The sequence below is a fragment of the Malania oleifera genome, chromosome 4 (genome assembly GCF_029873635.1).
Source record: "Malania oleifera isolate guangnan ecotype guangnan chromosome 4, ASM2987363v1, whole genome shotgun sequence".
Classification (NCBI taxonomy): domain Eukaryota; kingdom Viridiplantae; phylum Streptophyta; class Magnoliopsida; order Santalales; family Ximeniaceae; genus Malania; species Malania oleifera.
This window is the reverse complement of record NC_080420.1, coordinates 21761783-21782382: the sequence shown is the minus strand read 5'-3', so window position 1 is coordinate 21782382 and position 20600 is coordinate 21761783. Positions and strand designations below refer to the sequence as shown.

General features: G+C 38.7%; 1 protein-coding gene across 34 annotated transcripts in view; it reads left to right on the top strand.

The window, feature by feature from the left end:
* Positions 1–284: 284 nt before the first annotated feature.
* The window catches only part of LOC131154156 (pentatricopeptide repeat-containing protein At1g08070, chloroplastic), a 34355-nt gene continuing 14039 nt past the window's right edge, over positions 285–20600 (top strand). For 3 of the 34 annotated variants that reach the window (XR_009136354.1, XR_009136349.1, XR_009136346.1), the window contains exons 1-4: positions 285–454; positions 639–3294; positions 4859–4990; positions 14679–14769. Coding sequence is in view for 1 of the 34 variants with exons in the window: in XM_058106723.1 (XP_057962706.1) it covers positions 714–2510 (1797 nt within the window). In the remaining 33 variants the exon portion in view is untranslated. Of the gene's footprint in view, positions 455–638; positions 3430–4858; positions 4991–14678; positions 14770–18789; positions 19063–19249; positions 19945–20600 lie in introns of those variants that run through there. The other 31 variants (XR_009136356.1, XR_009136353.1, XR_009136348.1 and 28 more) reach the window with 26 other exon arrangements.

Sequence of the window (20600 nt, the reverse complement as noted above, 5' to 3'; positions counted from 1 at the left end):
AGATTTGCCACGTATCGAACACCAGCTGGATGGACATTAAGTATCAAAAGCAAATCTCGTTAGATAAACCAGCGAGATTTGTCACGCATCGAACGCCGGCTGGACGGGCAATAAGTATCCGAAGCAAATCTCGCTGGTGAGATTTGTCACGCGTTCACGCCAGCATCCTTCCTCAAAAGTAAATCTCGTTACTTGAAGTAACAATATTACGTTAAAGTCATTCTGGAAAATACTTATTATTTAATATACTTTAAAAAAAAAAAAGTTAAATCGGAAAAAACTCCAACGAGGGCGTCGCGCTCACTCTTCCTGCCCAAGTTTAGATGCTTGCATGTTTTTCTTTTCAAATTATTATACTGTACCCGAACATAGTTTTGTTTTATAAATTTAGCTATAAAAATTGATGGAGGCGATCAGTGCAGGGATGGAGGTGCACCAGGGACTCATCACTGAGGTTATGATAGCTCGCCTTTGCATATTTTCTCTAAAAAGAACATGGTGTCTTTTGTTTGCAGGAGCTTCTCATCTTCTGTCTCTGTTTTTTGCTTTTTTAAGGTTTTTTGTTTTGTTTTTTCTCTTGGAAGAGTTTTTGGGACCCTGATTTAACTTTCGGAGATTGTTGTTTCTATGTACTTTAGGTGAATTGAAGACTTGAGTTGATCAGTAGTTGGGGATCCAAAGGAGAAGGTTTGTGAAGACTTTAGGTTGTCGATATGCTTATGAAAGTAACTGAAAAACCACCCCACATACTTCTAGAAGAAAGGTTTATCTCACTCTTGCACTCATGTAGGACTTCAAAACAGCTTCATCAGATTCAAAACCAGATAATTGTCCATGGCCTCCAACATAACCAATATGTAGCTCCAAAAGTGGTATCAGCCTGTGCCTTTCTCAAGAAAATAGCTTATGCATGTCAAATGTTTCTTCAAATCCCGAATCCCAATGTCATGTTATGGAATGCGATGCTCAGAGGGTATGCTGATAACGAGTTGTACAAAGAAGTAATATCTTTGTTCAGTCGTATGAGGAGTGCAGACATACGACCCAACTGCTTCACTTTTCCTGTTGTGCTCAAATCTTGTGGGAAGGTTTTTGCAATAAGAGAAGGTAAGGAAATGCACTGCTTCTCAATCAAGCTGGGTTTTAGATCCAACTCATTTGTTGGGACAACATTGATTGACATGTATTCAGGTGGGGGAGAAATTGGGTCTGCTTATAAGGTGTTTGGTGAAATGCTTTTGAGGAATGTAGTCACTTGGACTTCAATGGTTAATGGGTATATTTTGTGTCGTGACATAAATTCTGCCCGACGCCTTTTTGACTTGACACCGGAGCGTGATGTCATCTTGTGGAATACCATGGTTTCTGGGTACATAGAATTTGGGGACATGTTGGCAGCACGGAAGCTTTTTGATGAGATGCCAAATCGGGATGTGATGTCTTGGAATACTGTGTTGAGTGGGTATGCCAATAATGGGGATATAGAAGCATGCAAAAAATTATTTGAAGATATTCCTAATAGAAATGTATTTTCTTGGAATGGACTGATCGGAGGGTATTGCCGATATGGCCAGTATTTTGAAGTTTTGGGAACTTTCAAAAGGATGTTAACTGAGTGTGACGTGCTTCCTAATGATGCTACACTTGTGACTGTGTTGTCTGCTTGTGCGAGATTGGGAGCTGTTGATTTGGGCAAGTGGATACATGTATATGCCGAGAGTAATGGATTCAAGGGGAATGTTTATGTTGGTAATGCTTTGATAGACATGTATGCAAAATGTGGGATTATAGAAAATGCAATTGATGTGTTCAAGAGCATGGATTCAAAAGATTTGATTTCATGGAACTCCATTATTGGTGGCTTGGCAATGCATGGGCGTGGAGCTGATGCCTTACGTTTGTTTTCCCTGATGAGGAATGGAGGAGTAAAACCTGATGGAGTCACTTTCATTGGTCTTTTGTGTGCTTGCACGCATATGGGTTTAGTTGAAGATGGGTTTTCATATTTTCAATCAATGGTTGGTGATTGTGCTGTTGTGCCCCAAATAGAGCATTATGGTTGTATGGTTGATCTACTAGCACGAGCTGGTTTTTTAGACCAAGCTGTTGATTTTGTCGGGAAGATGCCCATGGAAGCAGATGGGGTAATCTGGACAGCCTTACTTGGGGCGTGTAGGATTTACAAGAATGTTGAAGTGGCTGAACTGGCTCTTGAGCGACTTATTGAACTTGAACCGAAGAACCCTGCAAATTATGTCATGCTTTCAAATATATACGGGAATGCTGGAAGATGGGTAGATGTTGCAAGATTAAAAGTCGCAATGAGGGATACTTGTTTTAAAAAAATACCAGGCTGTAGTTTGATCGAGGTCAATGATGGGGTAGTTGAGTTCTATTCCTTAGATGAGAGGCATCCTCAGAGTGGGGAAATATATGGAGCTCTGAGGGGATTAACAAAGCTTTTAAGATTTTCTGTTTATGTGACAGAATGTGTTGAGCTTGAGCTGTGAACTTTATGACAGAAACGTGTTATAATGGATTGAAAATTATGGAAATATATGGAGCTCTGAGGGGATTGCTGTTAATATCATTTGGTAATGTGCCAGAACTTGTGGAGCTTGGGCCATGAACTTCATGAAAGAAAATTGTTATCAAGGACTGAAAATTCTGGAAATATATGGAGCTCTGAGGGGATTAGCAAAGCTGTCAAGATTGTCTGGCTATGTAGTAGAACTTGTTGAGCTTTAGTCACAAACTTCATGAAAGGAAGATTTTAATATGTTATCAAGGATTTAGAAAATAGTTGCTCAATGGATTATTGTCTGCTATTTGCTGGCCATGATGTCTACACTGTATGGTGCTGTGTTGTGTCTACCATCAATAGTAGGAATGGACTTCAGGCACTGAATATATGCAATGAAGGGCTTTAGAAAATAGCGCTGTTTGGTGTTCTTGTTTTATCAGAGAACAGCATTAAAAATGCGCTTCCGACAAGAAATGGTTTTAGAAAATGCTTTTCCTCCTGTAATACATTTAACCGGCCTAAAGAGGAAGGACCTTTTCCTCTGGGGGTATGAAGTTTTACCTACTCCAGCGCCCCCAAATAGTCCAATTTTTCCTCCACGGAGATAAGGAGCTCAAAATATCGGCCGTATGTTATTATTTCAATTTCCCGAGTGGTCCGAGGATTTGTCTCATTGGCTCTTGTGGGAAAATGATCCCACAAACAAAGGAACTGCACAGCACGAAATAAGAGTCTGTTTTTAGATAACTGTTTTGCATCACATGTAAAAGGTTGGTGATATAATCATGTCCATTGTCCATGGATTGTTAAGTTGGCCCACACTTGTCAGAGTAACCACTTCTAAGAGCATCCTGGAATTCAACGAAATAGAAATTTCTATAATGTTGATTTTTTAAGATTTGAAATGATTTAGTGATTACATTTTTTGATGCCTGGTTGAGCCATGACGAATTAAAACATAGTTATAGGCTCTTCTGGCTAAGTTTTTTTCACGTTACTAACCATTGTCTTGATTGCACCAGCCTCTTGAATTTGTTTTGATAAATTACACCACAAATTTATGAAGGTAATGATAACTCCTGAAGTTTTAATTGTAATGATTTGATTCTTAAAGTTTTAATTTTAGCTGTAATGAGATGCCTAAAGAGGGACTTGAACTAGTCTAAAATGAAATTTTGAAGATTAAACTATTACAATAAAAACTCTAGGGAGGGAAATATAATTTCGTGAAACTTCAGGGAGTTGTAGTGTACAACAACAACAACAACAACAACAAAACCAAGCCTTAAGTCCCACTAGGTGGGGTCGGCTATATGAATCTTTTTCCGCCAATTTATGCGATCATGGACCATTTCTTTTGACAGATTCAAGGAGTTGTTGTGTAATTTACTCAATTTTTTTTAAAGGACTATTGGTGGGCCCTATTAAGAAGGGATAGAATGAGATGAGGAGGGGATTGGATTAGAATTTTTTTTTAAAAAATATTTTCTGTAGGATGTTAAGAGTGAGGTTGAATAATATTCTGGGACAAATTCTTAAAAGGAGTAATAGGAAAAGTAACCACCATAATATGCCTAGTTGGGCTCCAGGAGAATTAATAATCTCAATACTAATGATTCTCTCTGGTTCTCAAGTGAGTATCAAAATGCTGAGTTTTGGAATCCTATTTATTTCAAATCCAAATCTCTTATCCTGAGTTTCATCTGGTCAACTTGACATATTTGAAAATTTTCTTCAGTCTATCATAGCTTCTTGTTTGGAATTTTTGATGGTGATCTCTGGTGTCGTTGCACTATTCATTTTATGAATGTTTCATGTATTGACAAGATCTCAAAAGCATGAACTTATTGTTGTAATAGCGACTGGAAACCTTGCCTATTCTTCATGACTTTGTTTTCAGTTCTTTTTTTTAAAAACTTCTTATAATTTTTTTGCCTTCCGAGTCCTGAATATGTTCAAGGATCCCTCCTTGGAATACAAGTGTCTTTTTCCTGGTGCACTTCATTGGATTGATGAGGTAACTTAAGCTTGCAGCTTCCTATTTGCATGCCACCTGCACAGAAAAAAGAACAAAATAATCTTCTCTCTCTGTGCTCTCTTTGGCATTGGTGATATTACAAAGTTGATTTATCGCATTGGTACTTGCATTGATACATGGGAGTGTGATGTGTATCTTTTACATATCCTTAAAGATATGAGGAGCATGGGAATGTTTGGTGTTTTTTTTTAGATATTGCATGAAATACCATAATGTTTCTTTTATCAGCTGATATTTTTTTTTTCCACATCTAATATTGCTAATGAATCGAAATGACTAAAGTTATGTTTTTGCAGAGAGCTTCAGATGGCCCTTTAGTTGATCCTCACGGAAGGCTTGTTGGTGTAACTACTTGTGAGGAGGTGGACGTTATTCAGTTGACTTAATTTATTGGATTTCGGAGCACTTTGAGAAGTACAGGTAATCAGGTATTATTGAATTTCATTTTTGCACATTCATTAGTGTGTTGCACCCTATCTCACTTAGATAATGACTTGATGATGGTAGGAATTAGTAATTTTTCTCTGCCATCTTCATGGAGTCCTTTGGGCCCTTCCTCAGTTTACTATCTCATAGTATTTGCATTTAAAACAAAAAGAAATGTTTCGGCCTGATGGAGAACCACCAATGGAGAACATTAGATGTTGATATTGTAGCTGGGATTTTTATTTTAGTTTGGGAAAAATTCTAGTCATTTTAGAAGTTTAGTTAATTTAGGTTTATTATGTGTCTTTTAAGTACTTCGGGGTTGTTTTGTGATTACACGTTTTAGTTGTATTGTTGGGGTAGAAGCACTTTCTTTGTTATGTGCCAGTCAGTCATCAATTTGAATTCAGATTTTTTGACTGGTTTTCCCCTCTCCTTTGTGCAACCTCTCCTCACCTTCTTCGTTCTTCTTTCTTTTCCTTCCGTTCTTCTCTATTCTGTCTTCTAATTTCTATGCTGTTATTCTTACCTTAGTTTTGAAAATTGGTGCATAATGGCTGGTACGTAATGGTAGCAGTGGAGAGAGAGGGAACTGCTACCATTGTCTCACCCTCATGCCTCACCATTGTCCCCGTAAGCCTGAAATGCTGTTCACTGTGCCTGAAAATAATCAGGCTCACCAGAGAATACATTAACATCACTGAATGTTGATTATTAGCTTATGCAGTTAATGGAAGACCGTGGACGCTTGAGCATGGTGAAGATCTCCCTGATGCTCTCTCCCCTCGTCCTAGTTCGTTTCAACACTAGTAAGTTCGTAGAAGCACTGTTCCTGTTCTTGAAGTCGAACCCTAGCTGACTGTTTTCTTATTGAAGCCAAAATTTCTTGCCATCCATCCTTCTTCCAACTCTCTATTATTGAAGCCGAACCCTATTCAACTGATTCAAAGTCAACTCTTCCTTGACAATCTTCTTTCTTTGTGTTTTCTTGTTTGACCATCGGGATTCCTCATCAATCAATTGCATCCTAAATCTTCTGACCTGAAACCTCTTTATCGTGATGCCCTAGCCCTGAAACTGAACCGATGTCCCATCTTATCCACAGCAACTGAACCTATTTTAATTCAACCTCCCAAAAATCCCTTTCTACTTCAGACAATCTTCCTCTCTAAACTCTTGCGTCTCCCTACGGCAAGCCATCCTCGGCCATTAGGGCTTGTTTGTCTTTCTCTAGTGATAGAATACAACCTATTGACTCTCTTGATGACCATCATTGGACTGTCGGAAGGCTCTCTTCTTATGGCAACCTTCCTGGACATTCAGAGGCTGCTCGAACCTTCTTGGACATTCAAAGACTGCACCAGCGACTGGACCTTTAGTGATTCTATCGACTCTCTCTCCATACGGCTACCTTCACGGACCTTCAGAGATGCTCGAACCTTCCTGGGCCTTCAAATACTGTTTGCAGCAAAAAATCTTTCACCCTTCGATTATGGTGACCTAGTTATTGAAGGCGAGAGAGGCGTTTGGTTTTGCTGAAGTGATCGGTTCAGATCTGCATTTAGACAAGCTTGGGGAGATCCCCTCTTTGCTTGTGGTCAAGAATAATGCCTCCTGTAATAGATTCTTTAGGTTTTCTAAGGAAGCGGCAGTCTGGTTTGCTGATGGTTTGTCTTCTTTTGATCGGATGCAAAGGGGATTTTGAGTTTTTTGAATGAGATTCACAAAGTATTGGACGTTGATTAGGCGGATGAATGTGGGAAATTATTTGGAGTTATGGTTGGGGTGGAAAGGAAAGAGATTGTCAGTGTCTTGGAGGCTCTAAAGGCGATGCATGGCAAAGCTTAAGTGATTTTTTTGAGATAGAAAAGGTTTTTCATGCAGATTCTGGAGGTGTTGGTGCTGACAGTTCTGCATGTCAAAGATTGTTGGGGTCAAGTGGTGCTGGAAGGAGAACATAGGGAATGAGGATTGCAGTAGCCAAGTTAATTCTGGAAATCAGGGTGTATTAGTCAGGAAAGAAGAATTGTGCTGTCAGTGTGGAGGTGCGATGCAACTGAATGAACCTGGGGCCATCGCAAATCAATTGAAATCAATCAATCAGTATGTGAAGGAATCTATGGTTCTGGATGGTGTTGCAATCATCTCAGTGGTGGCTAGGGTTGCTTTTGGGTAGGAGGCTCTGAAAAGAATTGGGCCAGGCTGTATGTTACTTGTTGTGGACCTGGCCCAAGTTATTGAAAAAGGAGGCATTTCCTTTTTGACTAAATTAGGACAATTATTTGAACAAGCTCAATGTCTAGGAAAGGTTGATTTTTTTGGTTCAAAGGAAGGCTTTCTTCAAATGGGTTTCCAGCAGAAGGGTCAAGGTGGTGTTCAGGCTCATGTGTGCAGTAATGGTAACTCAAGTACGTCCTTATTGGTTCCGGATAAAGTGCAGGTTCAAAATTTTGCTCCTGGATATCAAGAAATGAGTATTGGGGAGGAGGTCTCTAAACATTCTGCTAATGGAATCCAAATCGAGCATACAGTTTTCCAGGATTTGAGTCCAAATGACCAACAAGTTAAGAATTCTAGCAGCATATTAGATTTGAAACAAGATCACGTGGAGAAAATTGTGTTGAGTATTGAAGAGGTATTAAAAGGCAGTATGGAAAAATCTGACAATCAAAGTCTTAATGTCTATAGATTTGAGTGTAAAAAGGTTTATGTTCATAGGAGGGCAGCTTGTATTAGTGCTGAAATGGAGAAGGTTTTTGAAGAAAAGAGAAAATTCTGGTGAGTTAGTGCCAAAGTTACTAGAGAAATTCTAAAGGAGAGTTGCGTATTGTAGAAGACTCTAGTGAAAAAAAGAAGGCCGGATGTAGAAATGAGGTTAGTGAAGGAAAGATGGGAAAGAAATGGGGGGATTTTTCAGATTTAGAGTGATGATATTAGTGAGTTTGATTGTGGTGGGGGTTGTTATTGGCAAGATTTGAGAACAATATGGATACATTTCTAATTCTTGTGATGAAATAGGGGATTTATCGTATGTCCATCCACCTCATTGGAAGGCTTGGAGAGAGTTTCTATTTTTTGATGACTATGGGTTGGTGAACAAGTTATGAAGTAGGGATGGAACTTTGCCTACACCCATGGTGGAAATTCCGAAGAAGGGTTGGCTTGAGACAGTTGATGTGAAAGACAGGATGCACTTTCATCCAAGCCGGAGGGTGAATTCTGTAAGAGGCCTTCCCGACTTTGGCCAAGATGGGGATTGGTCCTTCATATTTACGAAGTAGTCTCCTATCTCGTCCCTGTAGTGACTTGATTTGTTTAGGATTCATCTTAACAAGCACCAAGTCACCTTCGTTGAAGTGTTGTGGTCTTCTCCCCTGATCTGCCCACTTCTTCATCCACTTAGAAGCTTTCTCTTGGTAGGCTCTGGTAATCTTTGCATTTTTTCTCCATTCTTTGGTGAAGATGTATGCTCTAGGGGCTCTTTCCTTTGTATGGCTCATCCACTGTGTGAGGTAACAATGACTGCTGGCCTGTAACAAGCTCAAAAAGACTTTTGTTGGTTGTTGAGCTCTTTTGGGCATTGAAACAAAACTGAGCCACATCAAGTAGTTGCACCTAATTCTTCTTGTTGGGCTTGACGAAATGACGCAAGTACTCTTCTAGTAGCTTGCTGATTCTCTTCGTCTGTCCATCTGTCTGTGGATGGTAGCTCGAAGAGATGTCATGTTATGAACCGATAATTTTGAAAAGTTTTGTCCTGAAGTTGCTGGTAAATCTTCAGTATCAGTCACTGACAATATCTTGGGGAAGACCCCAATACTTCACAATATTCTTTAAAGAATAGTTGTGTCGTCTCCTCTCCTCTGCAGAACAATACTTTGGTGCGGGAATAACATATCGTACTTTGAAAACCTGTCTATAACCACAAGTATAGACCCTGTATCCCCCACTTTGGGCAAGTTAGTGATGAAGTCTAGTGAGACACTTTCCCATGGGTCTGGATGGTATTGGTAGGGGCTCCAGCGGCCCTGCAATCTTCTTTTGCTCCACTTTGTTTTGTTGGTAGGTGAGACAAGTCTGGGTATAATCAACCACATCATCACGCCTTTGCGGCCAATAATACCTTTGCTTCAGTAATGCCAAAGTGCGCTGCCATTGTGGATGCCCGACCCACATGGTATCATGACACTCTCTCAATAGTGTTTTCCTTAGATCTCCCGCTTGTGGCACAAAGAGCCGACTACCATGGGTCATCATCAATCTGTCTTCCATTCAGAACTGATGTGCCTTCCCCTTTTCGGTCAGCTTTGTGAGGTTCTACGCAGCTGGATCTTTGGTTAAATTCTCTTGATGCGCTCCTGCATCATCGTGGTAACATTACTCACTGTCAACTGTGTTACCATCTGCAAGGCCACTAGCTCGGCCTTCCTGCTCAGTACATCAGCAACTTGGTTCAGGTGCCCTGCCTTGTGTTCAAATGAAAAATCAAATTCTGCCAAGAATTCTTGCCACCAACCTTGCTTGGGTGTCAACTTCGGTTGTGTGAAGAAGTGGCTTACACCTGAGTTACCTGTTTTCACCATAAACCTTGACCCAAGTAAGTAATGTCGCCACACACGGAGACAATGTATCACCACTAGCATCTCTTGTTGGCCTAACAAGACTTAATCTCGTTTTGATAATGATAAACTAAGGAATTTAATTGTGCTTTCAAGTGAAGTTTCAGGCATTACATTTTTACAAGCACAATGGTTTACATTCAAATTCAAAAGCCATGAAGAAAACAAGCTAAATGAAGATTGGTCAAAGCTTGGATGAAGTTAAAGCTCCATTACATGAAGACTTAGGGTTTATTCCTTTTAAATGTCTTAAAAGTCTGATGTAAGTGCTTTTCGATTTTAAGTTTGTTTATGAAGCTCTTAGGATTAAGTATTGGACTTTGAGACCTGTTTAACAACTTGGAAAATATCTTTACAAAGTCCAAATGTCTTTTGAAAAGAATACAAATAAGTTTTGGAATCAAAAATATGAAAAACATTGAATTACAAAGTGTTCACGCGCCTGAGGAGTATGCTCAGTCGACTGAATGGCTACTGCTAGTGTTAAAAGATCTGACAATGTTGGTTCAGGCGATTGAATGACAGTTCAGTCACTCGAATAGAGTCATTTAGTCACTCGAATAGAGTCAGGCGACTAAACTTATAGTTCAGGCGACTGAAGAGCTACTGCCTGTTCTGGAGCGTATGTTTTTAATTGGTTCAGGTGACTGAAGATGGCGATATAAGTTGCTAAAAACTCGACTTCTTTCCTATTTTTTCTAGATATGGTTTCCAAAACTTGGGCAAACTGTAAGATTTCTACCCTAGCTATATAAGGCTACTTATAAACGCATTATGGCAAGAATATAGCTTGCATATATCTTGATTTCTTCTTGAAAAAGCTGCTGTGCGCAAATCCTCTTCTCTAAACTGATTTCTAGTTTTTTACTCTTGATTTTCACATCTTTCAAACTTGAAAACCCTAGATTATTTGTTGAGCTTCGTAGCAAATTTATTGTTGAGAGTTCATAGTGGTTTTATATTGTACAAATCCACTCTATTTAGAGAGTATTCTGCTTGTACGCAAAATCTGTTATTTGTTTTGTAACTTAACGATTCGGGGATAGAATCGTTGCCTATCAAGAGGGGTGTTCTTGCTAGAGAGGTGTCTCTACCTATTGAAAAGAGAGAAGGAACTCTACCTATTGAACGGAGAGAGTAAGGAAAATCCTCACAGCGGGTTGCTTGAGGCAAGGACGTAGGTGGGACGCCAAACCTTGTAAAAAATCTGGGTGTTCCTCTTCTCCCTTAATCTCTTTAATTTTCTGCAATTTTAAATTGATTATTAACTGCTGTGTATGAATTAAAATTGATTGGGAAATTGTTGAATGCTGAGATTGTTTTGAGGATACTGAGATTGATTTAAGATTACTTGTAGATATTGTGAATGATTTAATTCTCATTGAAAATCAAACATTGCTGAAATTGTAAGTTCTAAATTGATTTAATCGGCTGAGATTATTTCATATTGATTGATTAATTGTTTGAATACAAGAAGAGTATTTGCTTGGTTAAATAGCTGGGATTTTTGATATTGAAATATTCATTGATTAAATACAAGATCAATATTTGTATATCTTATCACCTATTTAAATCTGCTTGAGATAAAATGAGGCTTGTATTTCAATTATATAGATTTAGGATTGTTCATTAGTATAGCCGTTCGCTGATTAGATATTTGTGGTGATTGAGATTATTTAAAGGGGATGTGATAAATAAGTCTAGAATGAGATAGCTTCTTGTGGAAATAATTCTCATTAATCGTAACATGGGTACACGTCTGTATAAATAGATGTACAACATAAGAATAGAAGGAAAGAACCAAGAAGGAAAGAACCAAAGATGCTAACTTCTAGGGAAACTAAATATTCTAGGATATTCACACATTTACAGTCGAGATTCTCTTAGAAAAATTGGAAAGTTGACTAAACAGATTTGAAACTTTCCAACACTCCCCCTGAAGTTGGCTTGAAGCTTCCATGGCTAGCTTGCTAATGAAGTTTTCAGACTATTTCTTTGGCAGTCCCTTTGTCAGTATGTCTGCTACTTGCTCAGTTGTCGAGATATATGGTAAACAGATTACTCCCTTATCTGTTTTCTCCTTGATAAAATGCTTGTCTACCTCCACATGTTTAGTTCTATCATGAAGAACTAGATTGTGAGCGATAGCTATTGCAACTTAATTGTCACAATACAATTTCATTGGTAGTGAATTAGTAATTTTTAATTCTTCCAGCAACCTTTTGATCCATAGTGCTTCACAAATTCCATGAGCAACAACCCTAAATTCTGCCTTTGCGCTACTCCTGGCCACCACATTTTGTTTCTTGCTGTGCCATGTTACTAGGTTTCCTCCAACAAAGGTGCAATAGCCAAAAGTTGATCTTCTATCAGTGATACTTCTAGCCCAATCTGCATCAGTGTATACTTCAACTTGTAAATTCCCATGTCCTCCAAATAATAAACCTTTACCTGGAGTCCCTTTTAGGTACCTTAGAATCCTGTACACTGTACACAACATCAAAATGCTTGGATCCTGGTGAGTGCATAAATTGACTTACCACGCTTGTTGCAAAGGCTATGTCAGGACATGTATGAGAGAGATTGTTTTTGCTGCTTTGCACCTTAGCAGACCTATTTCTCCAAGTAAATCAAGTACATACTTGCGTTGGGAAACAAAAATTCCTTTCTTTGACCTTGCAAATTCCATACCAAGAAAATAGTTCAAGTTGCCTAAGTCTTTGATCTCAAATTCCTGAGCAAGGATCTTCTTTAACCTCTTTAGCTCATTGCTATCATCACCTATCAGAATTATATCATCTACATAGACAATACAGATAGCCATTTTACCTTCACTCGTGTCTCTATAGAACATAGTATGTTCGGCTTGACCATGGCTATAGCCATGACTCTTTACTACCTTCCCAAAGCGTTCAAGCCAAGCTCTAGGAGATTGTTTGAGTCTATGCAATGATTTCCTCAATCTGCACACTTTGCCTTTGCCACCTTTCCCTTCAAATCCTGGCGATAGATCCATAAAGACTTCCTCCTCTAAGTCTCCATTTAAGAAGGCATTCTTCACATCTAGTTGATATAAGGGCCAGTAAGAGTGAGCTGCTAGAGAGAGCAACGTACGGATTGAGTTCATCTTGGCTACAAGAGCATTGTTTCCTGGTAGTCACTTCGATATGTTTGAGTGAACCCCTTCGCCACAAGTCTTGCTTTGTACCTTTCTGTACTCTCATCAGCCTTGAATTTTACTGTAAATACCCATTTATAGCCAATGGTCTTCTTCCCCCCCGGTAGGTCACCAATTTCCCAAGTGCCGTTAGGAATTAGTGCATCCATCTCTTCTTGAATAGCCAATCTCCACTCCGGGTGATCTAGTGCTTCCTGAATGGTTCTTGGAATAAACAGATGAGAAACATTTGAAGTAAAGGCCTTATGAGAATCGGAGAGTCTATGATAGGATAGATAGTTGGAAATAGGATGTGTGGTACAAGTTCTAACTCCTTTCCTAGGGGCAATGGGCAGGCCAAGATCAGAAGAATTATCAAAACAAGAATCTGGAGAAGAAAAAGTACTTGGAGTATGTGAAGGAGGACCAACTTGTGTAGGTGATGAAGATTGACCTTGCTCTGGATTTGAAGAAAGAGCTCTATTATTTTGATGATTTCTTCTTCTAGTATAAACACGAAGATCAGATGAGGGAATATTTGATAGTGCTTCTCCCCCTGTTTGTGAATCAGGTATGCCTTGTATAGGTAGACTAGGATTTCCATTATTTCCATTATTTTAACTGGGCTGACCCAGTTAGGGAAGAGGGCTGCCACGTGTTAGCCAATGGTGGCGACACGTGGCACATGATATTATTTTATTTATTTATTTTGTTTTTTTTTGAACTTACTGTAGGAGGGTGGTGTTAGCGTGATGTCACTCGCCACGTGGCAGGCTGCGATGGGCGCTAGGCTTTTGATGCGGATCGCCGACATGACAGTGATTTGGCCGTCCAGAGAAAACATAGCTTGGACAGCTAGGATTAAGCCATGTCACTCCCTGAACGCTCGGTCTTGGTTATGCCACGTGCAAGCTCTTAAATTTCGATTTTGACTCAAATTTCAAAGCTCCAAAAGTACGGAAATTTTGACGAAAATTTCGATTTCGATTTGAAAAAATAACGGAAACTAGTAGTAAAACATGGAATTCTTTGTGAAACTTTAGAAATGGTTAACAAATATAATAATATAAGTTTTAAGACTAATATATTACAAATTAAATACATCTATATTTTGTATAGGGTGGAAAAGTTTTAAAATAGTATTTGTATCAAACATGTTTGTAAGATAATGTACATTAAATAGATTCAGTTAATGCAAATGAAATTCATAATTCATTTAAATATTATTTATCATACAAATATTGATAATTTAGACATGAATGGTTAAATAAAATATTACTATAAGTTTATTTTTTCATATAATTTCAAAAGCACTTGTGGTAACCTTTTGTTTCAATAAAATAAATTAAAAGAGAAATTTCACTTCACTCTTGAATCTCTCGTTTGATTTCGACGAAATTTCATTGTGTAGTTAAAATTTCGACAAATTTCGCTAAAATTTCGAGGTTTCGATAAATTTCGGATGATTCGTTGAGATTTCGACAGAAATTATGCAAGACGGAAATCGACTGCCATTTCGATTTCGAGGGGGATGGAAATTGGAAATTTCGACGGAAATTTTGACAATTTTGTGGAAATTTAAGACCATGGCCATGTGTCACCATTTGTACGGTGATGCGTTTACACACACACACACACACACACACATATATATATTATTTTTGAAAAATCTAATATAAAAACTTTTTTTTTTCCTTTTCTTTTCTTTTCTGAATTCTCTCTCTCTCTCTCTCTCTCCAAACTTCAATTTGACCTCTTTGACTCTCGGCTTCTTCTCTCTTTCTCTCTCTTGATCTTTCATCTCACCTTCTCGGCTCTCTCTCTTTCACAGATCACTTCGACTTTCTCCATGGTTTTCCCTTTTCTTTTTGATTTGTCTCTCTGTCTCTCTCTCATTTTCCCCTTTTTTTGCAGGTCTCGAGAAAAAAGGGAGGGGGGGGGATCACAAGCAGAGAGTCTTGAGCTATCTACTCTTAGATCCAGATTTGGATCAATCATCCTGAAGGTAAGATCTCTTCAGTCTCTCCTTATTTTTCATTTTTTTTTTTAACCTTTTTTCTTGTATTTTCTCATTTTATTGTATTAATGAATATTTACACAATTATGCATAAATTCAAAAATTGGACTAAGAAAAGACCCAAATGGGCACTAAAATTAGACCTAAAATTTTTTTTGTTATATAAGCCCTAGACAAAATGGGGTGTCTACAGACTTGAGATTAAAGGGGGATTTAGGAATTTAAAAAGCAGAATAAAGTGAGATGGAGGGAGTAGGATTTACTGTTTGTATTCCGTTAACAACAGTATTAGACCCAACAACAAGAGTAACTTGAGGTAGATTTTTAGAATACAAGAGAGCAGAAAATAAGTTGGTAACATCTGTCATATGGTCAGTAGCAGCAGAGTTGATAACCCAAGGACTAGTGGGAGGGATATCGGATGACATATAGACGGTATGATTACTTTTCTGAACAAAAGATGCAATGTGATGAGATGCTTGTTGGGATGCCTGATACTGCAAGAACCTTGAATACTCCTCTTCTGAGACAATTGTAGTACGCTCTTCACCCGAACAAGTAATTGTGAGGGAGAAACACTTTTGGGATTTGGGAACTCCATCCCATCACACAGACCACCTCGATAGAGCAGCGGATAAAAAAATACACAGCGGAAAACATGTTTTTCAAATTCATCACCTCCATCCCAGCACACACAACCTTTGACAATCAATGCAAACCACAAGCACACAATGTGCGAATAAAAAACACAGAAAATACCACTATTATAGGCCCAATAAACTCAATAGCCATTGACAAACTGCTTGGGAAAGCATCAGACAGCCATTCCTCATATGCTGCACATGAGCAACTAAAAAAGGTGAGATCTTTGGACAAAAGTAAAAAGAGTGTCCCCGGGCCATAAGGCTCCCTGCTTCGTGAGGGTAAGGGGAGGGTTGTCACAGTGTGGCAGCCTTTCCCCTACTCTTATGTAGAGAGGCTGTTTCCTTGGACTCGAACCCATGACCAACCTGTCACAAAGGAGTAACCTTACCGTTGATCCAAGGCCCGCCCTAATCTTTGGACAAAAGAACATCATGAAAAACTTCACTAATATGTTTATTGTGGGATTCAAGCACTGCTGGATGAATTCAGACCAGAAACAGGCTTGAAATTGGCTTCACGCTCCTAATATGTTTGTAGGGGGATTCGAGCACTGCTGGATGAATTCGAGTACTGCTGGATGAATTCAGGCCAGAAACATACCTGAAATCGGCTTCACGCACTGGCGTGTGTGGTCGGCCCTGGCAGCCTTTGAACAGCATGTGAGGGCATGTGGGGGACTGTCTGGAGATGTGATTTCAGTGGGGGCCAGATCGGCAGTGTCTGTGGGTGACTATGGTGTTGTTTTTAAAAATTCTAAAGTAGATTTGAGTTCCTGAACTGGCAGTGTCGCTCAGGAACTTTCCGGTGATTGCTCTTAGTTTCGGCAGCTGCTGGCTGTTTGTTAGGGCTATAGTGTTGCTGGAAATTCTTCTATGATGGTAAACATGCAGCAGATTTAGGGCTTCAGGCTTTGGTTTTGATGGTGGCTGTGACAATAAGGGTTTAGGTCTCAGAATCATGCTCAGGAATTCTCCCTTTGTCTAGGAAACCTTAGAATAAAGTCCGTGCTTAGATCCTTCCAGTGTGTTTTCTGCTCCTTAGCCTTGGTTAACTGGCTATTTTCCATTAAAACACAACCCTAGTGACATATTTCTTTGAGGGCCAATAGAACCTATCATCAACTAGAAGAATGGTCTTATGCCTACTGAAATGGCCAGCAAGGCTTGGTCCACGTAGCTCCACACATAGGAAAGTGAGAGGAATGCAAAGTCTAGTCCCTCTAAAAAATACGATCACCATCCCTAAAAAAAAATAGCCATCATTAACCACAAAATCAATAACTTTGACAATTATCAAGTTGCATCTCTTTGAAAATGATATTGAAGTCGAGACAAGAAGAGTACTCATCCTTTGTAATTTCAAAGCCTGCTACATAGACACTTATAAAGTGTAAAAGTGCTACAACTTGACTTAAGAGTGGCATTCGTCTTATTCTTAGTGTAAACATCGCGCTTTGTATTTGGGTTGTATGGTGCCACTTGGACTCTTAAGAGTGGCATTGGTGCCTAAGAACAAAAGAGTATTCTTGGAGAAATTTAATCCATTAATATGTCAAGCGCTAAATTCTTTTTGAAGTTTAGATACTTAAGGTCTAGGTGATTAAAGTATATAACAAACTCCTGGGGTAGGAAGTAATACATCCAATGCCTAAGTGCCAGCATTGTAGGTTGAATTTTTGTCATATGTGGTAAAAATTTCAACTTTGCATAACTGAATTTCCTGCTAAAATAGGCCAAAGGTTAACTCTCTTGATTTAACACTCTGCCAATACTTATTCTAGATGCATCAAAGACAACTTCAAAGAGTTTAGAGAAGGATGGATGTGATAAAATAGGTTCCTTAGGCATGTTGAGCTTCATCTCCTTGAAAGCTCTAGCTGCAGACGTAGACCAATATAACCCCCTTCAATCAATCAGTGATGGAAACCATGATGGTGACAAAGTTCCTAATGAATCATGTGTAAATGTGGCTAGTCCATGAAAACTATGCACGCTAGAAATGAATTATGAGCTCTAGCTCATCCAACATGGCTCTTGCCTTCTCAGGAATGGTTGAAATGTGCAGTGGCTACACGACATACCCTAAGAAAGCGATACAAGTTTGGAGGAACTAGGAAGGAACATCTGGATCACCATACTTTTTGCAGACTTAAGAGTAATGACAATTGCTGGAGTATGGTCCAAGTGTTCCTTTCTAGACTGATTGTCAATTAAGATGGCATCAAAATAAACAAGGAACTTACTTAGAAAAGGACAAAGTAGTTATGTTATGGCTCTTTTAAAAATGCTAGGCGCATTATACAAACCAAAAAGCATGACAAAGCCACTCATAAAGACCATCTTGGGTCTTGAAAGAGGTTCTCCACTCCTACTTAGGTCGTTTCCTAATTTGGTGATGGCCACTACGAGGATACCACATCATCATCACAACAATGCTCATCCCCTGTGGAGTCATTACCATATCCTCAAAAGAGATTCTATGTGTAGCGACTTGAGGTGGAGGACTAAGTCTAGGTTGCCTATGTTCCATGACTTGGTGGAGAAGGTTGCTTGGTACACTAGTACAGGCTCCCGTATGTGTTGTATTTGTATAGAATCAGTTATAGGGACCAAACTAGAGTGTTGAATGCCCTTGGGTTGATTCAAAGATCTGAGTATCCTAAGGTTCTACTTCGGCCTTGTCAATAGATTGTTTCCATGGACGCTTTTCATGCAAGGTAAATTGATGTTCTATTTGTTGATCTAGTCGCTATGTTAGTGTGGAAATAAGCTTCTCTTTTGTGGAAGTCTCTGAGTTGGTTAACCAAGTTGCCATTTGGGTTATGATTTCTTGAAGACGAGGTTTGTTTTAACTATCACATTTTTTTCTCCATGGTAGCATGTGCGTATTTTAAGTTTCTGATGGTAATGATAGGAGGAAATGTAGACAAGTAGGCTAGGTGTGCTGATGTTAGACTCATGATAACTCAAATATTTACAATGCCCACTACTATTATGCAAAATGAAGGAGTGCCTTTTGTTTAGGCAGGCGTGACAATGAAAGTATTTTGCTTCTAATTTGACAATAAAGGATTGTAAAGGGGCACAATGGGTAAACTTATGCTATGAACCATGGTTTTGTAAACCTGACCGAACCGGTTGGTTGACCTATCGAACCCGGTCACATGTCTAGTCTGATTGAAGCATGGGATTAGGGAAGGAAATGAGCTAGATGAAAATTGGCTAAAAAAGGGTTCAAGTTCGGGTTGGTCCAACCTTTTTAAGAAAAAAGAAAAATTTTTTTTTTTTCCAATGCTTTTCTGCACCTCGATTCTCAAATCTGCACTTCCAGTACTCCTCCCTACTCACGTAACTTTTAGATCAGCCTGCAGATGGAGGATTGGAGCAAGAAGCTTTTTATATCGAGGCTTTGGCATGGTTTGATGAACAATACAAAGATGAGAGAGTTCTCCTTGTAGATTAAAGCCACAACTCCTAGCATATCCCAAAGCTTTGCCATGGCTGAATTAAAATGTACAAAGAATGAAGAAAGAGAGAGAGAGATGAAGTAAGGAGGGAGAGGGGAGCGGATTTTGCGCGTGAGATAATGGGGCAAACTTTCTTACTGGGGAAGACTCGACCTACCCATATTTAATGTGTAAGATTTTTTTTTTTTAAATTTTAATTACGAAATTTACTTTTAAAGAGAGTAAATCCCTTCTTTTAAGGCAATGTTTCTTTTTCAAGAATAATAATTTTCCTCTTTTCCAAAGTTTATTTAATTGAAAATTTGAATGCAGTGCTTTATGTATTTTTTATCACACATTGAGACTCTGTGATTTCAGGGGATAGAGCCTATCCCAACAAACCCACCGCTGTTACTGCACGTTGGTTAGCATTGCTGCCCGTCTTGCTGGTTATTTTAGGCGACTAATTTCAGTTTCTTCAACTGTGTCCTGGGTCTTGTGACTGTCTATTTTGCGATTCTGGTGAGGCTGAAGCGTTAGTAGCATACTGGAAAGTGGCTTGCGGGGAGCTATTGTAAGCTTTAGGCTATAAAAAAGTCAATAGCCCATGCATTTGATCATCAGACTTAAATCCACTTCAATCGAATTTCATTTTGAAGGAGTGCCTTCGACTTGCCTCAAGAAGGTGAAGCCATTGCCAGCAGACCTAGACGCCCTTTGCCGTTGCTAGTCGAATCCTAACTCCTTCGTCCTCTGTCCCTCCTTCTCTCGTTGTCGGTTTGGTGTTCTTGACGGCGGTTTGTTATCTAATCTTCTTCGAGATTGCCAAGTCTTGTGGTGCTACATTTTCTTGGTTCTTGGAGAGGAAGAAGGATCAAGATTCTTGCATTGTTGTTATCAAGATTCAGTTTGGCAACTACAGGAGTTTTTATTATTTCACATGCCAATAAATCATTTACTTTAGCGACACAACCTCAAATCTTAATATAAACGTATACAAGAGCTATCCGTAATAATGATTTGCATGAAGAAGCAATAAAGATTTTATGGGTTGAGGAATGTTGTTTCTTCAATATTCTTGAATTTGAATCTTGAATTTAGATTGAAAAATTCTTGCAATCTCTCATTGCTTAAATATTCTTTGATTGATTTTTGTTAGCAGCATTAAGTTTCCTGTGCCAAAGGGTACTTGCTGTAGTATTTATAGTTGGTTGTCATTACTGTTTAGTTTCAGCCACTGGTGAGATCTTCTCCTCTCTTGTTATTTTTTTTTTTCTTTTTGCTATTATTATTATTTTTTCCAATAGTTGGTTAGCAATGGAAATTATTTGTTTATGATTTGTAGGTCTAATATTTGCATTTTTGTGTTTTGTGTATTTCATTTGCAAGTTTGGGAATATAAATTTTTCAAAAAGTACTATTATATGGTGTGTTTTTTTTTTTTAATTATATAAATTTTTGTGTAGCTTGGATTCACTCTTAAAAGTGTATGCTTTAGATTTTTTTTAATGCATTGTATTGTGTGTATGGTTTCTACTAGTTTTAGGGTGTGATTTAGAAAACTCTCTATGTGAAATAAGTTTGAAAAAAAAAAAAAAAAAAAAAAAGCCTCAAACGTTTACTTCGCTTGTGTCATGGTTTTAAATAAAGGTCGCAACCATTACATAATGCCGTTACGTAACGGTTTTTTGGGTTATTAATACCGTTACACCCTGCGAAATCGGTGGGA